The 21,360-nt window shown below is 44.2% G+C and overlaps 1 protein-coding gene across 1 annotated transcript in view; it reads left to right on the top strand.

The window, feature by feature from the left end:
- Positions 1 to 19,487: 19,487 nt before the first annotated feature.
- The window catches only part of VAT1L (vesicle amine transport 1 like), a 154,466-nt gene continuing 152,593 nt past the window's right edge, over positions 19,488 to 21,360 (top strand). The window contains exon 1 of the mRNA XM_057712150.1: positions 19,488 to 19,757. Coding sequence (XP_057568133.1) covers positions 19,531 to 19,757 — 227 coding nt within the window. The 5' untranslated portion in view covers positions 19,488 to 19,530. The remainder of the gene's footprint in view (positions 19,758 to 21,360) is intronic.

The following is a 21,360-nucleotide window of genomic DNA, read 5'->3' as shown; positions in this document are numbered from 1 at the left end:
GGGTCAACACAATTATCCCCAATGGTGGACTTGATAGATTTAGCCGATAAAAATATGGGATGTCCAGTTAAATGTGAATTTCAGAAAACAACAAATGATTTTTAATATAATTCTGTCTCAGGCAATATTTTGTACATACTTGGAGTAAGATTACTTGTTGTTCTCTGAAATTCAGATTGAACTGGACATCCTATATTTTTCTGGCAACACTCTCCTAGGAGGGAAAGGGTAGGAGAAGAAGTGGTTGTTGGAACACACAGGAAGAGCGAGATCTGTAAAAGAAGGGCTACCTGGAGAGCATTGTAGCCTTTGTCAGAGAAGCATACCAAACGGCCCAGGGAAGAAGCTGGGGGGAATAAGGACTGGAACTGTCTCTTCTTCTCCAGGCCTCCCAACACCTGCTGGTATTTCCCATTGTTAGAAACTAATAGTCAAGTAAGCCTGTTGGCATCTTCCAATGGTTTCCATGAAGATCAGCCTCCCAGGGCACAGAACTTGGTAAAAAAAAAAAAAAAAAAAAAAAAAGGAGAGTGGATGTGGAGGGCAAATAGAAGATACTAGCACACCTCCAGCTATTTGAGCCCAAAGTCTAAGGTCTTATTGTTATAAGATTAGCAAGTGTGAGAAAAGTATCAAATACTTGCTGGCACCCAACCTACTACTTTGTACTTATCTTGGTCAAAAGGTTCAGGAAAAAAATTGGAAAATGGAAAAAATCCCTTTCTCATGAAGTGGCTAGTGTTATTTAATGGCATGGCAACAGACCACCTAAAAGTATCTTGCGTGTGTCCTACACCTTGGGAAACCTTGCTGTAGGTAAACCACCACTAGGGTCAAGTAAGGAAGGCACCCACCTCAGAAGCAAAATTTCAGGAGATGGCAAAAAAGTAATCAAGGTAAATCATATTCTAATGCATGATCTCTAGAAATCACAATGAATGCAAAAATCCATGATATCTGAAATGTCAATATTTTATAAAGACCAGATCCACCCCTGCCTTTGTGAAACTCAGCCTCGCTTGCCCCACCCCAATCCGGGATCTGTAGGTGGTGTCTGCGCTTAGTGGGTGCAGTGGTCCTGGGACTTTTCACATCTAGAGAGTCCTCTCTTTCCCAAGACATTATTAGCATCTTATTAGCATTATTTGAAGTTCCCAACCAATCCATGAGGGAGCCAGAAAAAGGAAAGTCATTCCTGTTTTAAGTCAGAGTCGTGGTTTTAGTCCAAGGGACTTGGGTTCGAGTCCTGTATCTGCTGTTTAGAAGGGTGTAACGTAGGGCAATCTGCAAATCTACCCTCCTGGAGCCTCCAGGTCTGCATCTGCCCCATTGCGTCCTGTACTCTCTCCCCACTGCTGAGCCTGCCCTGCACCCACTGAAAGGCACTTCCAGAACTCAGAAGGAGAAAGTCTCTATTTTCGACTCTTCAGTTCCTAAACTCATGAGTTTTAAACACATTCACTGTCATTCACCACAAAAGATTCTGACTGGTTGACTTTTTTTTTTTTCTTATTCATGAAAAAAGTTGAGGGAAGGTACTGAGGGTCAAAAGAATCCTTTTCCACCTTATGCTCAGAGAAGGGGAGAAAAGAGGGGAGGGAAAGAGCAAATTTTCAGAGAGAAGCGAATAGAAAACAGCACACAGCCCCAGAGACTCAGCAAACGGCAGTCTGGGTTCCAAAAGCCCTCCTTGTTCAGCTTCCCCATCTACCCTCGGTGTCCTTCCAATACCACCTCACTTTTTCAAGGTCACTGTTAAGGGTTTTCTTTTTATTATGAAACCACTTTCATAGTGAATCTAACTAATTCACTTATAGCTCTTCTTGGAGTTTTCATTGCTTCTCCTTTTGGGGGTGAATTTTCTCTTCTCCAAGAGGTGAAATTGAATTACGTAATTCACAAAATATGCCAAATAAGTGTCTATTACTGCTTCATCTGCGTATTCAGAATCACTCCTGGAGATTTGCAGATTTACTTGTACAGACTCTAAAGCATATACTACTTGAACTGCTCTGTGCTTCTTGAGATGTAGAGAGTGCAACAAAACACACCAAAGTGTAATTCTTCACTCTCTGAAAGATTGTGATTTCTGTGATCATGAACTAATCGTGGGTTCAGTTACTTAGAAGTGTTACCCTTTAGAGAAGATGGTCTGGGGGTTTGTGACTCAGATATAGGCTATAGATTCCAGTTTTGCCTATTATCTGTTGTGCAGGCCTGGGCAAGAAACTTAGTCACTCTGGATCTTATAAATTTGAAATTTATAAAGTAGGACTAATATCTTCTCGCCAGGAGTTTGGTAAGACTTAAATAAGATAGTATATATGAAGGGGGAATGAATTTAGCTTCAATATACGGGGTGTAAGAAATGTCACATTTGTTTCTGTGAATGAAATTTAACCTACTAACAGCCTTCTGCATCTCAGCTATAAAGAAATAAGTAAATACAAAGAGGAGAAAAAATCTATGCTGATCCCCCATTCCACGAAGATGGCAGAGAATAAAATAAGGGGACTCTCTCCAACTTGTGAAGGCCCTGGAGCTCTTCCGAAGAGCAGATCAGTCATTCAGGAAGCTTCTGCTCTCACCGATACGCTCCTGAAGGAAGATTTTGCTATTGCTTCCAGGCACAGCATGAGTGCAGGGGCTTTGCCGAGGCTGAGGGTCCTGGTACCTGGGGCTTGGCCTCTTATGAGCTTCCTCCCTGCAGCCGTTTTCCTCTGATGTTTGTCACCTCCCTGGAGCACTGTGAGGGAGTGGAACCCACAGCCCTCCCTCACTTCCTTGTGGAACCCACAGCCCTCCCTCACTTCCTTGTGGAACCTGCAGCCCTCCCCTCCTCCATCACTCGTGGAACCCGCAGCCCTCCCTCAGTCTTGGGAAAGGTTCTCCACACCCATCCATGAGCTGGTGGCTTCTGCATCCTCCAATCTCCCAACCCCAGTGCCCTCTCCTTCCCTTGGTGACTTTACAAATCTGTGTACAGGCCAGAGATGATAAATCCACAGCTCACAGGTGTGTTTTATTCTATTTTAAAATTTGAATTTAGGTGTCAAGATTTTAAAACTAGAGAAGAATAGTAATCTTCAAAAAAAGTATAAAGCTTAATATATATTATTCTAAGGATTTGTGAGTAAATAAGCTATTAAATATCTTTAGGATTATTAAATACATCTGTGTTAAATACATCTGTAAATTTTCCAAATCAGTATTGGCAATGATGCTTTTCCAAGATGTCAAACTGCTGCTAATTTCAGGGCTTTTATTTATTTATTTTATTATCTTTTTTCTTTTTTTTTAAGCTCTTTATTGGAATATAATTGCTTTACACTCTTGTACCAGCTTATGAGGTACACCAAAGTGAATCAGCTGTATTTATACACATATCTCCATATCCCCTCCCTCCCGGGACTCCCCCCAATCCTCCCCGTCCTGGCCCTCTGAGGCATCGCCCATCATCAAGTTGATCTCCCTTTGTTATACAGCAACTTCCCACTAGCTATCTATTTTACAGTTGGTAGTATATATGTCTATGCTACTCTCTCACTTCGTTCCAGCTTCCCCTTCGCCCCCTCCGTCCCCCCAACCCTGTGTCCTCCAGTCCATTCTCTGTATCTTCATCCTTATTCTTGCCCTGTCACCGGATTCATCATTATCATTTTTTTTTTTTTTTTTTTTAGATTCTGTATATATGAGTTAGCATACAGTATTGGTTTTTCTCTTTCTGGCTTACTTCACTCTGTATGACAGACTCTAGGTCTATCCACCTCATTACACACAGCTCCATTTCATAGGGCTTTTATTTAAATGTCTTCTAAATAAAGTCTTAATGAACCAAAAAAAAAAAAAATAATCCCCCAAAACACCCCACACACAAAAACCTAAAAACTAGGGAAGAATAAACCTTGGTATTTACACACCATAGCCTACTAGGAAGCTGTAAAAAGAAATAAGGAAGACCCTCATGAACTGCTTACAGAGTGATTTCCAGGAGAGATTAAGGGCAAAGAGAAAAGTGCAAAAAGCCATATATAGAACGCTACCTTTTGTGTTAAAATAGGAAAAAAGAAAATGTACATAAACACACGCTAATCTACCTCAAAAAGAAATACAAAGGATAAGCCTGAGAACAATGAACTTGGTCACCTCCAAGGAGTAGGTAGGAGAAGCAGGGTAGAAGGGATGCGGAAGGGAGAAACACCTATTCGAGTACACCGTTTTGCATTGTTCTGACTTTTGGAAGCATGTTAATGCTCCACGTATTCAAAAAAATAAAGTTATATCAATAAGGACGAGAAGGGAAGAGCGAGTGGTACAACCCAAGGTTAAACCCCCTAACTTTGGTTGGTCACTTACACACCCAGGGTCAATGTGAGACGAAGTGTGACATGTGCCCAATAGTCCTTTCTCTGGGGTTTGACTTAAACCATCCAACCCATACCAGCCCTAGGGCCAAGGGCTCCCGTAGTTCTTCAATTTGGCCCAGCAACTGAGTAGAGGTGGGCCTGCCCATCCAAGCATTTGAGGCTATGCTTTATCATCACCTATTTTGCAGGTAAAAGTTTAAAAAAGACTTCCGTTCCCCCCAGTTTAGACATTCTGTCTCTTCCTTGCCTCCACTGCCCATGGTATCTCTAATCCTTTAGCTGTCCCCACCCACTTCCCATCCATTCATTCATTCACTCACTGCATTCCTCCTCGGCGGGCTCACCAGGGATGAGGATGCAGGATCTTCTTGGACCTGTCCGGTGAAGCATCTCCAAGGCAGCTGGGCTGTACGCTGCCATGTGCAGCCTTTCCTCTGTGCTGGCCCAGAGAAGGCTGCCTCTTTCTCCATCTGGTGTCCTGTCGTCAAATACTATCTATTTTCTTAGACTTGGTGTACTCTCTGCCCCAGGAAGAGGGGCAAGAGAAGAAATAATCTCACCCTGAGTAAATACTTATTGGGTGTTAAAAATCTGATAGACTAAAATCTTGCCTCTTCTTTTTTTCCTCTGAAAAGGAACATTGGCCTCTTAAAGCCAACTTGATGACAGAATTCTGGGAAATGAAAAGCAGGGGTGAGTCCTCTGGAAGATCTTTTGGGACCTGGGCGACAGTGGGGGTGATGAACATATGTGGGTTTGGGAACGAACCAACCTGTGCTGAACCCAGCATTTCCACTTTCTAGTGGTATACACCTCAGTTTCTTGTAAATGGGTGTATAGTTAAGATAAAAGCACTTTCTACCTCACAGGATATTGTGGCGATTAATGAGATGATGTGTATAAAAACATCATATCACATAGCTATTCACTTATTAAGAATTCCTTCTCCTGTCAATGGAGCTGGAAGGGAAGACATATGCTATAATATGTATTTTTTTTTAAAGCAAGTCATATAAAAATGTTTAAGTATAAAAGCAATGTATGTTAATTGTAGAAAGACTAGAAAGTACAGATATGCATAAAGAATAAAAAAAATTTCAGCATGTTCATAAAATCATCAACCAGAGATAATCATCATTAAGACGTTCCTTGATGTTTTCGCATCTTCTTAATATCAAGCACATGTGTATGTGCGTAGGTATCACTCAACTGCGTGCTTCCTCAACCTGCTTCAAATATCCTTCCACTGATAGTATTTTCAGAAGTCCCATGGCTTTCAATTGCATGGCTATGAGAAACAAATCTCTTATCGTGACTCTTGTACAACTTGAGATTTCCAGGTTTGTGGTATTATAACTAATGCTGCAGTGAAAATGCTTAGAGTGGAAATATTTGCATACGTCTTTAATAATTTTCTTAAAATTATCTTCCTAAAAAGGGAACTGCTGAGTCAAAAGTTTACATCTTCTAAAGGATTTTGTTTCATGTGCACCAATTCCCTTCTCGAGTGTTTGTACCACTTTACACCCCCCAAAACACTCCATGTGAATCCTTTGCCCAATACTTGAATTCACACCGGCTTGCAGCATTCAAAGACACACACACACACACACACACACACACACACACACACACACACACCTCTCACACACTTTTCTTGTTTACTGGCCAAAGAAAGGAAGTCAGTATTTAAATTTGTATTTAAATTAAACGCTTCTGGCTTACCAGTTGGAACAATCTTAAGCAAACCACTGCCCTGTCCAGATTGTCTGTCTTGGGCCTCTTCCATGAATAGAGATGGTCTTCTCACTTGAGCTGTGTTTATCTGAAAAATGACTTTCATTTCCGAGCATATTCCTTTCTATGAAATCCCAAATTAATACCCAGATGCCCAAAAACACAGATGGAAAAATCTTGGATAGATTATGCAGCCCATCTGTTTCCAGTACTCTTCTTAGGGGAATTATTTTATTTTTACATGATTAGAAAAAGTTGGTAAAGTAAATTTACCTGGGACCCTAGAATGCTTTATCAAAAATAATAAAACCTTCATTTCCCCCCATAGAAGCTCTAGTGTGTTAACTGAAGCCACCCAAAGCTGCTGCCCAAGGGGACTTGATTAGTAGATTTCCTTTAAGTTTTATTTCCAGGGAAATACTGTGGAAAGCCAAGTTACCTTTGAATGTTTCCCTTAAGCACTTTTTTCTCTAGAACATTCGGTATTCTTATAAATATTTTCGTCTCTCTTGATTTTATACCTTGGTTCTTTCTTCAAACCATAGCTGAGTTTCCCTAGGCTTCAAAACACCTTTTCTTAGACCCTCTTCCCACACCAAGGGACATTCTTCTCTGCTCCATCCTAGAGGTTGCCCTTCTCAAAAGAGAAAGCCAAATGGCTCCTGCTGACTCAATGCCCCAATCTACTCATGTTTACGAGCTTAAAACCTAATATAAACTATTTCCGGACCCCCGCCACCTCCTTCCCTTCCTTTAGTCAATGCCTGTTCTTATCCACAAAGAAAGAAATAAGACATAATCCTTGCCTTCTAGGATGAGATGTAGTAACAGGTGCAGAGTTCAGACTATTGCCCTCATGAACTGAGCACTTTCCATTTCTCTATTTCGAGAACTTTACAACATTTTTAAAAAATTTGACCACTTCGATAATCTTTTGGGATACTTTTAGTGGACTGTGACCAGCTCACCAAGTTTTTCTTTAGCCCCTTTAAATGTGACATACTGGCAGAAATAGAGACACAAATGTAGAGAACAAACATATGGACCCCAAGGGGGAAAAGCGGGGTGAGGGGTGGGATGAATGGGGAGAGATTGGAGTTAACATATATATGCTAATGTGTATAAAATAGATAACAAATAAAAATGAAATTTTAAAAAAGAGATCATGCTATAATCCTAAAAAACTGATATACTAATAAGAAAAGAAAAAGAAAGAACTGTAGTGGACATTAGTCACATTTTTTTTTGGCTACGCAGCATCTGAACTTTCTTCCTATGTCTGGGGAATACCCCCACCTTAAACCATTGAGGTAGGCAAACCCCGAATCCCACTCTAGAACCTGATGACACGAGAGACCTGCTTTGCCTGCTTCCTTCCCAATGAAGGTGCATGTTTATGGTCCAAGCTCCACTATTCAGATTCACACCCAACCCGGGCCCTGAAGCAACGTAGCAGAGCATTGATTCTGATGATGGCTGGCTGGAGCAGTGGCAGCAAAGTCAAGATTTTAGTGGAGACAGGGTGATGGAGCAGCAGTTGTACCCAACATCTGCTGGTGGTGGTGGTGGCTCAAGCACAGGGGTCCCAGGTTTACCAGAAGTGGCAAAAGCAGTGTCCTCACCAGACAGGTTCTGTGGCCTGATTTCAGCTGGGGTCCCAGCTGCTTTCCAACCTCTGAATTTCTATAGCCTCCCCAGGGATGCTGTGAGAGGCCCAACACCCTCCAATTAATGTCTTTCCTTTACATGTTAAATCAGTTTTAAGTAATAACCTTGACTGATGAAAAGACAATATAAAATAATGTACTTATGTCCTATGAAGACCAGAGGACCTCATAGCTGCAGGGCTGACTTTTTGGTAGCAGCTGGAATTTAGAAAAGTTGGGGGAGGAAATCTAGTTATCACAAGATGCAACTGGAATTCTGGATTTGAAACAACCTGCTCCTTGGAAGTCAGGATCATATTTGCATTGCAAAGCTTGACTTTATTTGACCAAACAACACCACCCATTACACAGATTTATTGTTGTAATTTTGACTTATATGGCTTTTTACTGCTTAAAGATAAAATATGTAAGCATGCTTGGCTTTTACATAGTTGTTTATAAGAGCTATAAGCGTAAGCATATTACAGCTGGCTTGCATTCATAGACGTAGTAGGATGTTAATAATAATTTAAATCAATATGCTACAGCAGCTGCCAGCACTGCCCAGCCCTCTGCCCTTAACACGTAGCTCTGCACTCCTAAAGCTGCTAGCAGTGTACACCTGCTACTATCTGCCTGAGGGCTTTTGCTATGGGAGCCTGCTTGGCCTGAAAGTGGGGCAGGCCAGCAGTTCTGAAAAGTTAATGCTTCTCAAAGCAGCTCTCAACAAATTACAGAAGGGGAATTCCTGGTGGATAAATACCCTGGCTTCATCAATGACCATTTGGAACCACTCAAAATCATGCTCTACACTGCTTTCTGTAATTCCCCGGTGGGGATGAGCCTCAGGTGCCACTCGATTGAAAATGTATCCGTTTCCTGTTTGTTCTCAATCCCTAACTCTCCCACTCCATTACCAGTGTCTCCTGGGATCTCCTCCCAAATAAACTGCTTGGATCAAATCTTAGTCTCAGGGTCTGCTTTAGGGGAAACCATAACCAAGACACCTGCACGGCAGCTAGCATTGTGCCTTGACTTGCCTTTCAAGTATGTCAGGGACCAGCAGCGGTTGTATACATTCGCTCATATACCTGCCATGTGATTAGATCGATTTCCCAACTCAACAGGCTAAGGAGACATGAAGTTATTGGAAGAGTGATTGCTACCCAGAGAAGGGGCAGATGTAACTCATTTGGTGCAGTTCCCCCAGCCCCCAGAACCCCTAACACGGGCACAGCTGTGGATAACCCCATCCACACAGTGTGGGGTTTTGCTTTGTCACTGCTCATGTATCCTCAAGTTCACACCATCATTCCAGAAGAACCAGCCCTAACAATCTGCACGCATTGCTGTGAAAGCAAACGTTGCAAACACTTGGCTCTCCTGGTCCCTGAAACTCAGCATTTCCAAAGGTCACATCTCTTGGGATCATGGGGAATAGGTCAGGGCACAGGAGTCCCTCAACAATATCCCTGCCTCTACCTCTGCAGGATCGCAGAAAGCCCTTTCTCTGTAGCAACTTATCTCTTTGAGAAACCCTGCAGCACATCAGAGGAAGGAGGAGTGATGTCACAAGAGGGCAGCCTGCATAGTGGGTGGCTCGGTGCCTGGAGATGAGGTCAGAGTTGACATTAGCAACAACGTGCTGGGTGTATTACTGGAGACTCCAGGCTTCATTACCTTCATTTACTCTCTGTCCCATCCCCCACCCATCATTGCTGATCCTGGTCAAAGCATCGACACCCCTCCATGCACCTCATCCTGCAGCCTGCCTCAATTCCGCTGCGGGCGTGATTGAATTAAATCCTTAAGATAAAAACAAAGAACTAAAAAACTGCTCTTGATAACCAACTGGATAAGCAGGCTCGTGTGATGCCAAAACTCAAAATCAATACCCAAGAGACTATCTCTATTTGGAAAGGCAGGGTATATTAAATTAAAGCCTGTCCTTTGGTTTTTCCCTCAATAAAATATGAACGGTCTCTACAACAAAGTTGCCCTGGATGATTTAGTAGCTTCTAAAATCAGCTTCCAATTTATTTAAGTGTCTGGAGTGAGACCTGCAGGAAACAGGCTTCTGAACTCATCAAAAGGACAAACAGTTTTCCAGGTTGGAAACATTCCCCCAGCGTGTGTTGTCATTTCAGTAGCTATCATTTCTGATCAATGTTGTCTCTGCAGATAGCCCATGTGCCAGGCCAGTGCTCACATTAACAACTGATGTGACCTCAGCCCCTGGGCTGGAAAGTCCCTTGAGCATCAATTAATCCAAGTATCTTCTTTTACCAACTGGAACAAGGACATTTCCAAAGTCACACAGGCGGCAAGTCAAAACCATGGACTTCCTCGTTCGCAGGATCTAAGGATTCATGGCTTAGAACAGGCTTTCTCGGCTTTAGCAATACTGACATGTGGGGCGAATAATTCTTTGTTGTGGGCGCTGTTCTGTGCCTTGTAGAATGTTTAGCAGCATCCCTACCCGCTATCCATTAGATGACCATAGCACCGCTTGTGACAACCAAAAATGTCTCAAGACATCGCCAAATGTTCCCCAGGGGCCAAAATCATCCCCAGCTGAGAACTCCTAGCTTAGAGAAAAAATTGCAAACTGGTGCCACATGGGCTAAATATAGCTCACGGGTACGTTTTGTTCATCCTATGTAATATTTGTCAGGATTTTAAAAATTGGGGAGATTTCACATAAAAATCCAGACTTCTGGCTTCTCTTAAACATTTGGAAGACCTGGCAACACTGAGCACACATCCTCACGTGGCAGTGACAGACTGATGCTGAGTTGATGGTCTTTAGAATGGCCATCTGCACCTCTGTTTGCCACAGTCTCCACCGCTTCCTACTGTGCCGCCCATCAGATTCGCTTTACTTGCTTCATAATCTTTCTGGGTCCCAGTTTAGTGTTTAAGTCTTCCCAAAACTGTTTGTACTTTTCTTTTCTCTCAAGTATGCCTCTCAGCTTATTGAGGGCAGATCATGCTATTTTCTCTTTCTCTTTCTTCTACAGTGGTTATCCCAGAGCAGACACTCAGAAATAGTTATCCATTGATTTGTCTAGAGCATCTTTTCCCAAAAGACATCCTGCAAAATGCTAGTCTTCAAGGGAAAAATGGCTGGAAGTCAAGCAATTTTGGGTGAAGCTGCATTCTGTATCCCCATTTACAGAACCAAAAAATTTGCATAAGTCTCTGAAATGCCCTGCATTAATATAGGGAGATCAACTCCATGACGGGTGATGACTTCGAGGGCTGGGATAGGGAGGGTGGGAGGGAGTCGGGGGAGGGAGGGGATATGGGGATATATGTATAAATACAGCTGATTCACTTTGGTGTACAGAAAAAACTGGCATAACAGTGTAAAGGAATTATAGTGCAATAAAGAGCTTACCACAAAAAAATAAATAAAAAATTTTTAAGAAAATGTCCTGCATTAAAGAGGCTTAATTGCACTTGACCTACAGAGACACAAGAAAATTTAACCACAGAACTCTCTTTTACCCTAGCATCAACCAATATCCCAAGAAACTGCTGTGCTACTGAATAGACTTTGTAAAATTCTGGATTGGAACTCTCTGCCTTATAAATTAAACACAGTTATTGAAATATTAAGTGCTATGGCAAAGGCAGCTACAAAGCACTAACATATAAAGAGTATTTCTTCTAAACATAGACATTTATTGGATTACTTCTTTAAAATTTCCGCCACTAATTTGTAAAATAGGTGTGGTCAATATCCGTATCTTACAGATTAGAAAATAAAGCAACAGAAAAGGAATTAGCCTATGGTTACAGAGCTAGGAAGAGTTCAAGCCAGGACTGGAACACAGCCCTTCCAACTCCAGAGCCTATGCACCTGTTCTCTTTCTACACTGTCCTGCCTCCCTAGGATATTATGCCATGTTGTTTATGTGTCTGTCTCCCTCTCAGGACATGTACCAGGCCTTACTCATGAAGGAAGCAGAGAGGAAATGACTGTCCATTCATCAAGTGCTTTGTGTGGGAAATAATGCTTGGAAGGGGTTAGCATGGTATCTCATGTATTTTTTCATATCCTGAAAAATAGGTCTTTTGATCCTCATTGAATTTGGGCAACTCTCTTAACCTCTTTGAGCCTAGAAGCCACATAGCTAGTAAACAGAAAACTGGGATACGAACAATTTCTGGAAACAAGGTATGTGTTCCTTCCACTTTGCTTACTGCTTAGTAAGAATACAGGAACTGGATGGATGGGTGGGTGGATGGATGGATGGATGATGGATGGATGGATATGGATGGATGGATGGATGGATGGATGGATGGATGGATGGATGGATATGGATGGATGGATGATGGATGGGTGGATGTTGGATGGATAATATTTCTTCCCCACTTACTTTGTGTAAAGCACCCCGCTAAACTTTGTGAAGATGAAAGGCATACTAAAAGGTATAGGGTATGATGCTTGCTCCTGAAGAGCTGTTCCCTATTTCCTTCTAATCTCAGAACAGGAAAGGCAAAATGTGCCCTTATATTGAGTATTTTCAGTTTACATCAAGATCTTATAGCTTCACACAGTCATTACTCTCAGAAAGCCCCAACCATCTGAATATGGGCCAATGAAATAATGATGGAAACAAAACTCTCAGGGGAATCAGCTCTTAGCCCAAACCAGAGACATCAGGGAAATGAGACTGAGTTAGCTGGAGGGTTATTTCATCCTGATTTGTAGGATGATGCTCTCAGCTTGTAAGAAAAGGAACAGTGAGGATGGGGTAGGGGAGGGAATTCTCCCCCTTTAGGGTTTCTCTTGGACTCCATCTGAGGAGTAAATGCTTTGTTTACTTCTGAACCTAAATTTTTCGTCCGCATCCCATTACCATTATTCACAATGATCTATAGCAATGTACTCTGGGAGAAACACAGCTCTCTGCAGCATCTGAAAGAAGCAGACAGCATCCTGGTTGTGATGATGCATACCAGAAACCATCTAGCCTCACACTGGATGGAACACCCTCGATAAAATTCAGAGAGAGGGGTAAAAGAAATCACTCAGAAATTATCTTTTAGCATGAACAAGTCTTCAAAAACATAAACTACTTGATTGCAATTTTTTACTCAGCCCTATGCAGTACGTTGCTCTCCTCACTTAGCTGATCATGTTTACCAGAAAATACTAAACAATGGATAAGATCACGTCTCCAGGGATAACAGCTACTTATGGATAAAAGAATGAGAGCAGGTGTAATGTTTCTAATTGTATTCGTGTGTGATTGGGCTCATAAAGAGCTAAAATGGTCTTCAGTGTCTCATGACTAGCATCTTTTGGTTACGGAAAGAGAATTGAGTCTCCTTGTTAACTTTCATTATAAAATGACAGTCAAATTCCTTTGAAGAGAAAAATGCAAGAGGGTGAAAAGCTCTCTTAAAGAAGTTGTTGAGATAGCAGGATTGAGTCACAGGATTGAGATCCTTGGATAATGTTGCCCTTTCAGGCGTTATGATGATTAACCTCCATTCTCCGTAGGGTATGTCGTTCATTTATTTAAAGCCCTTCTGTGGCATCTCTATGTACCACTGCTATACCTCCCAGTGTTATCTTTCCTCTTCCTCATCAATTACAGAACCCTGACTCTCACCTGCAGCATTGTCACTTAAGAAAAAACTATATTTCCCAGGTTCCTCAGCAGCAGGATATGGCCATGCGACTAGGCTCTGGCCAATAAGAGGAAAGTAGATGTATAATATTTTGGTGGTCTCCTCAAGTTTCCTTAAAAAGAAAGATGTGGGCCCTTCTCCCCCATCCCGCATGTCTCGCTCCTGCTACCTGGAACATGGATGTGAGGGCTGTCTCTTGAACCATGAGAATGGGGGTCAGTCCTTCCTTTAGCTGAGGTAGAGCTGGAAGGAACATTGATCCTTGATGACTCTGTGGAGACACATACCATCCTTAAGTGTATTTTGTCTTCTTTAAGCTACTTTTTATTTGGGGGCTTTTGTTATTCATAGCTGAATCTAATACTTTATCATTACTTTCACAATGAAGCCTTCTCTGACCTTCTAGACAGTACCTTCTACTCCTTCTTTATATTGCTTATCATACCATGATTTTTTTGGTTTCATATCTACAGCAGAGATTGTTCTTATTACACGTATACCTTCTTGGAACTCACCATTGCCGTGCACAGTGACCCAATGGCTTTAAATCGAAACACCTGCAACTCTTTCAGGACTGCTTGGTCGAGATGCCAATTCCAAAACAGTCCATGTACAGGGCAGACCAGAAAGCGTCAATGGTGAGCACCCCACCCCAGAAAGGACCCTGGACCGACAGGACTTGAGGACTGACAGGAGTTGATAGATACTCCATTGACCTTGCCTCTTGATTAGGAGACCTTTGAGGTGTGTTCTGCACTGTCATCTAGAGTTCCCCAGCGGGATTTAACCCGAGTTAATGACAGCCAATCACCTGCTAGATAATGTATGGACTTCTTTCCCTTCCCTATATCAACTCCACAGATGCCGACTTCCTGAATCACCACTCAAATAAGCCATTTGTACTCAAATGTTTGAATCAAGGAAGATTTGCTTCTGTGGAACCCAACCTAAACCAATATATTTCCCCTTGGTTAGAATGCTAGCTCCAGTGGTACTGAGAATGCTTGTCTTAGTCACCATTCTAGCTCCAGGACTTAGCAATAGTACAAGGTCAGCACCCCAAAGCTTATGTATATATATCAGTTCACTTTTTTCCCCTCTGACACATCTAGGGTTAACCATCTATGACTGGTCCTATGATATATAAATAGGAAGTTTATTCTACCACCTTCAGGTTGGGTTGCACATCTATCCAGTACTTCTCTGAAGACAATGCTGTGCCTGTCGCAACCATGCTTCATTACCTTCTAAATTACATCAACACAAACTATAAGAAATTACATCATACGTCCTTGGATATGAGCTCTTGGATTTCACTAAGATCTTTCAGTGGTCAGCAACTACTGACCATTCTTCATTATTGACCTTCTAAACTTGTCTCCTTCCTCTCAACCTATTCTATGGCATTTTTTGAAATATATAACATCTTATAAAACCATAGGCATTAGGCATAGTGATTAAGAATCCACATTTTAGAGTCAAATACCTCTCACTTCAAATTCCAACTCTGCCACAGACGAAGTAGGTTACCTTGGGAAAGTTACTCAATTTCTATTAAATTTTCTCCTGTGTAAAATAAGGATAATAGTACCTATGGCACAAGATTATTTTTTAGATTAAATAATGTATTATAATAAATGACTCTAATTGCATTGAGGAAAATAGAATAGAAGAAATCTTATTGAAGGATATAGTTGAAGACATTGACTATTTGCCCTTGAAAACGTATTTCTCTGGAAAGTTACTGAACCTTTCCAAGTTATTTAGAAAACCATTCTGAAATCATACTAAGATTGTTTATTGGCTGTGTTGGTTCTGTGTGCACTTTCTCTAGTTGCAGTGAGCAGGGGCTACTCTTCGTTGCAGTGCACGGGCTTCTCAGTGTGGTGCCTTCTCTTGTTGTGGAGCACGGGCTCTAGGTGCGAGGGCCTCAGTAGTTGTGGCACACAGCTCAATAGTTGTGGCTCATGGGCTCTAGAGCACAAGATCAGCAGTTGTGGCGCACGGGCTTAGTTGCTCCGTGGCATGTGGGATCTTCCTGGACCAGGGATCAAAACTGTGTCCTCTGCATTGGCAGGTGGATTCTTAATCACTGAGCCACCAGGGAAGTCTCCCCCTGCCATATATTCTTGCTCAAAGATCTCACCTCTTTTGTGTGACACTCCCCTAAGATGGCTAATACCTTGAAGTGTTCCTATTTTAACCCTCTACACTCCTCTACACACACCTGTTCCCATGTCACACACGTTAATAGAGCTGAGCTGTAATATTGTATTTCACCAGCAGTGGCCGCTGTGTGACATTGCCCTACATTGTAAGATATTTCACAACTGAAGTTCTAAATGAGCTAATGCCCAGGGAACCAATTTTATAAATTGAAAATAGATTTATTGTGTTTATTTGGAGAGATGCCTTGCCGCATGGCGCTTGTCACATTCCACCAGGGACGAGAAGATTTGGGAATACTTAACAATCCAAAGGGTGGTGTATAGGACTCAGAGAAAAGTATTCCTCCCCAAGCAGCACAGACTGTGGTGTGTTTCCTCTTAGTTGTTGTGACAATTGGCTGCAAACTAATTATAATCTGGGGTTTGTAAACAGCCAGAAGATTCCCTTGGAGGGAGTAATTATATTCCTTTTAACATACTATAAGGCAAACACTTTCTCTTAAACATGTTGTGTGTTGAGTGCAAAGTAGATTAACTTTCTGTTGCTAAAGGAAAACTCTCAGAATCAAGGCAAGGGATCTTAGTGGAACAGAAATATTAGGAGGCCAATAAAGGGGCAGAGAACATAAAGCTGTCATGGAGTATTATCAATCAGGGAAGGACACATTTGGCCCATCCAAATACACATGCATGGTGAGATGTTAAAAGCATCCATTTGGAGTCACACCACAAACACTGTGTTCCTTTGAGCAGGATAATTCACCACGTTAACACTCAGTTTCCTCTTCTGTAAAGTGGGAATAATGATACTCACCTAATGAGGTTATTCTGAGCATCAAATTACAAAACATACCTAAAGTGTCTAGAAGGGTAGTCACCCCCAAAACAATACCACACCTTGCAGACGTTATCAGTGCCAAGCCCACATCCTCTTTGAACTCACCATTCCCTGTCTAAAGTGATAGCTTCCTACTGAGAGCATCCTGGCTGGGGGATCTCAGCCCAGGTACCTGGGGCAGGCTGGAAATGCCGGGGAGTTAACACTTCCAGGAGCAGCCTTTAGCCAATCAGCAGAAAACTTAGTTTAAAAATACCCATTTCCTTACTCCTTGGGCGTCAGGATAACTCTGAGGCTTGTTCCACACTGTCTCTGGGTTTGGGCCCCATTTGTCCCCGTGGTAGCACGCCCTACGTTGGCTTCTATTGCTTCCCTCCTCGTTGTCTGACTTCCTGACGAGAGTTTCCTGGGATTACCTCCAAAATAAACCACTGGCACTCAAATTCTTGTTTCAGGGTAGAATCCAGCCTAAACATTATATCTCTCGATGTCAACAGGCTTAATAATTGGGGTGATTGGGTTTACAATAAAATGTTCAATTCACTAGCCAAGCCTTGTCTATTCAAAGTTTCCTACTAATCTCCTCTCTTTTACCCCACAGCCATTGCCTCAGTTGGGGCTCTCATTTACTGATTGATTTATTGATTTATTTTTGTCTGCACTCTGGTCTCTAACTGATCTCCATGCTTCCAGTAATTCCATCATCTAAACCATCACCCCCTTACCACCAAAGTTGTTATCCTGAAATGCAGTGTGGTGATGCCATTCCCTTGTTATTGTTTTTTAAGCCTTCAGTGATGCTCATTGCCTCCATGATTATATCTTAAATCTTATAACATGGTATGTAAAAATCTTCAAAATCTGGTGCCAACCAATCTTTCAGCCTAGTCTCCAGTGGTTGCCAAACACAGCCGATGCTCAGCTCGCGAGAACAAGGCAGTGTCTTCCCAAAAGTCCTGTCACCTGTCACCTTTCTGTGCTTGAAGGGCTTGAGATCACCTGCCTGAGGAACCTGGCTCATCTTCAAGGTCTGAGTCAAGTCCTGCGCTCCCTGAGGTCTTCTTCAACTGTATCCTCCTCTGGGTTCCCACCGTAGCATCTGCACTCACAGACCCATTCATTCATTCAACAAGCATTTTTCTGAGTATATTCTACTGTGTACCAGCCATGTGTAAACCCCCCACCCCCACCCAGGAAACCATGCTGGATAAACGCAGAAATAGCTCCTGCTCACATGAAGACCACAGTTGGAAAAGGGAAAGACATTATCAGTAATCACATAAAAGATTGTTACAGGACTTCCTGGTGGCACAGTGGTTAAGAATCCATCTGCCAATGCAGGGGACATGGGTTCGATCCCTGGTCTGGGAAGATCCCACACACCTTGGAGCAACTAAACCCGTGTGCCACAACTACTGAGCCAGCGCTCTAGAGCCCTCAAGCCATAATTACCGAGCCCGCAGGCCACAACAACTGAAACCTGCGGTCCTAGACCCCGTGCTCTGCAACAAGAGAAGCCACCACAATGAAAGCCCATGCACCACAATGAAGAGTAGCCTCTGCTCACCACAAGTAGAGAAAGCCTGCATGCAGCAATGAAGACCCAATGCGGCCAATAAATAAATAAATAAAATAAAGAGTCATCCCATCCATTTTCTCTGAAAAAGAAAAAAAAGTTTGTTACAAACTGTCATGAGAGTTTACCATGTAGGACAGCCAACACACCCTGGGGTTGGGGAGCCTCTCGTTAGGAATGGGTGTTTGAGTTGAGAGTGAAGCAAGAATTAACACAAGGAGATGGGACATACATTCCAGGCTTGGGGACAATAGAGGGTAGGAGGGAATCCAACACTCTTTTTTGAGGAATAGAAGACCAGGGCATTAAAGCAGAGAGGCGGAGAGAGAAGGGGCACTGACACTATTCATTGTGTTTTGTCGATTTGTTGGCTGTGTCCTCCCTGCCTCATACTCTGAGAATGAGGTCCTCAAAGGTAAGGACCATGAGTTACCGAAAGTCATATCCAGCCCAGCATTTAGCACAATGCAAATAAACAAAATTAACGTACCCATTTTATGGATGAGGAAGCTGAGGCTTGAAGACTGAATGAGTCATCCAGCATCCCAAGGCTGGCCTTGGCTGCACCATAGCTAGAATACACACCTATCATTCCTCAATTGCATCTTTTTTTAAACTGCTGCAAGGCAATCCCCCATCTTTTTTCCTTAAAACAAAAACAAAACTAAGTTTTCCTATGAGCTCTTTTTCAAAGGCCTCCATAACAAAAGACAAAAAGCCAGTTATTGCTCTGTGTGTGTACAGGACTGTTGCCGAGGGGCGCACACTGATCTGATCTTCTTGGGGGGGGGTGGGTATCAAATCAGGAACAGGACCCCTTTCTGGTACTAAATTCTTTTCTGGAGCCTCTTTAACGACCCCAAATGGTGCGGGTGGTGAGAATTAGCCATCATAAGATGCTCCTGGTGTTGCCTGGTAAAGAGCATCCGCGATAACCCTGGAAGTCCTGAGTGCAAAGACCCTGGATCTGGACTCCTCTGGGCAGCGAATGGGATTTCTAGTTTCCAGCTTCCCGGACCTCTCCTCTTTTCTAGCTGAGACCAGTGATTTGGGAAACAGCCCCAATTCCCGTCTATCCCGCCCGCCCCTGCATATTGGTGGGAGAGGAGGCAACCTTGGGGCGGGGAGGCATCCTCCAGGCCCCGACATTCATCTCTGTCCATTTCAAGGCGCCCAGCCTGCGCCGTATATAATGAAGTATTGCGCGCACCACGGAGGACACAGCGTCCTCTCTGCGTGTTTAATTCATGAGTGTGGGGAAAATCTGGGCTCTGGGTCTACGATCAAGAGCTTGATTTGAAACTGGTTGAGAAATTGGAGTTGAGGCTTTGCTCGGGCAGGGAAGAGCGGTGGGGAGAGCGGTGGGGCGGGCGGGGGCGCGGCTCTTGGGAGGATTACGGCGGAGGCTGTGGACCGCGGCGCGGCTCGCAGAGGCTGCAGCCATTGCACCGCGGAGCATCCCACATTCAACAGGAGGAACCCGCCGGAGAGGAGCCCCGAGCCCCCAGCGCCGCAGCCGCCGCAGCCCGTGCGCCCCGCGCCCCCGCGCACCATGGCCAAGGAAGGCGTGGAGAAGGCGGAGGAGACGGAGCAAATGATCGAGAAGGAGGCAGGCAAGGAGCCGGCGGAGGGCGGCGGCAGCTCTCACCGCCTCGGGGACGCCCAGGAGATGCGCGCCGTGGTGCTGGCCGGCTTCGGGGGTCTCAACAAGCTGCGGGTCACCAGAAGGGCCATGCCCGAGCCGCAGGACGGCGAGCTCAAGATCCGCGTCAAAGCCTGGTCCAGTATCCGCGCCTTTCTCTTTCTCTCTTTGCGCGCTCAGCGCTCCGGGGAATGGGTGGGGGGAGAACCTCCGTGGGCGCCCCCCCCTCCGTGCCCTCCCCCGGATCTCAGAGCCTCCCCTTGGCCCGGGGCCGGCTGATGCTGGGGAGGATGCTGAGAGGCGGCCCTTGCCCTCCCCAGGCCGGATCTAGGGGGGACCGGAGCATATTGTGAGCTCCGGGGAAAGGAACAGTGGATGGTGGCAGCGCTCAGGGTCTGTAAGACTGCGCCGCGGAAGCTCTCCGTGGGGTAGGGACAGTTCAGCTGCCAGGTGAGGGGGTTTGATGATAATATACTTAAAAAAATAACCGTCGGTTTACTGTGTACCAGCCGTCATTTTTTAGAGTTTTGTGTGTGCGATCTTATTTAATACTTCCTGGGACCCAGTGACTTAGGTACCATCATTGTCCCCTGTTACAGGTGCGGCACCCGGGGCTCGGAGAGTGATTTGCCTAAGACCATTCGGCCACCACTAAGTGGCATGGCCAGGATTTGCTATCGGATCTTTTCAACCTCCTCACTGATGTCCTGGTGGGGCTGAGGACGAAGTGCAGGGCTGGGGAAATGCCTCCTTTCTCCTCACAGCTGCACACTCCTCTCCTTGTGGTCTGATATGGGGAAAGGAACTGGGAAGCATCTTAGGTATCCAGCATCTAAGCCCCGTGAGGGGTGGGGCCAAGGCTGCTACTTCATCCCCCCTCTTTCCCCACCAGCATCTTCTGTGTTTTTCTGAAGAGGAAAAACACACACAAAAAAACAACTGAATCTTCTAACTGCTGCTCCCATCTCAGGAGGAGCTCAGCAATCTGAGTACCTTTCTATTACCCACTCTTCCCCGGGAGAACTTCAGACCCATGACCCTCTCTTCTCCCCGCCTCACCCCATCCCCTGCCCGGCTGGGATTCCTCCTGGAGTGTTTAAGCCTCTCTTGTGCTGTCACTATATGGTAATTTCCCTGGAGTTCTGGGGAGGGAAGGCTTACCCTGGAGGGTTCACTGGAGTTGTCTGTGCAGCAGCATGGGAAGCTTTTTGGGGGAACTTGCTGTTAGCACAGTGAGATGGGCCCACCCCTTCCCACCTCTGTTTTTTTAAAGCCCCCAACAGACACTGTTCCTTAAAAGGAGCAGCCAGCTCACCAGTTCCCAGGTTAGACCCCCAAACTCAGAATCTGGGAACAATCTAGAGACAAGAAAAATGCAAAGGAGCTTCCACTCCCCTTTGCCAGTTTGAGAGCAGATGCAGGTTTCATTTGCCAGACTGGAAGGAGGCTGGAGAGAGGTGGGCACTGCTCTCTGGCTCACTCCTCACCTGTAGGGCTGGTCATGTTTGACTCTAAACACAGGGGCCTCTCCCTGGGGAATTCAGGACAGGGGAAGAGGCTCTGGCCAGCTGGGGGATCCTATACAGTTCTATTCTGGTAACTCTTGCTGAACCAAGCTGGCTGATCCCAGAAGGCAGAACTTACCTCTGTCCTGCTCACTGGTAAATTCCCAGTGCCCAGCACAGAGCTTGGCACCCAGTATATCCTGAATAAGCTATTGTTGAATGACTAAGCTATTGC

Source organism: Hippopotamus amphibius, chromosome 16 (genome assembly GCF_030028045.1).
Source record: "Hippopotamus amphibius kiboko isolate mHipAmp2 chromosome 16, mHipAmp2.hap2, whole genome shotgun sequence".
Taxonomy (NCBI): domain Eukaryota; kingdom Metazoa; phylum Chordata; class Mammalia; order Artiodactyla; family Hippopotamidae; genus Hippopotamus; species Hippopotamus amphibius.
Note: the sequence above shows the minus strand (reverse complement) of the source record. Positions and strands in the feature narration are given on the sequence as shown.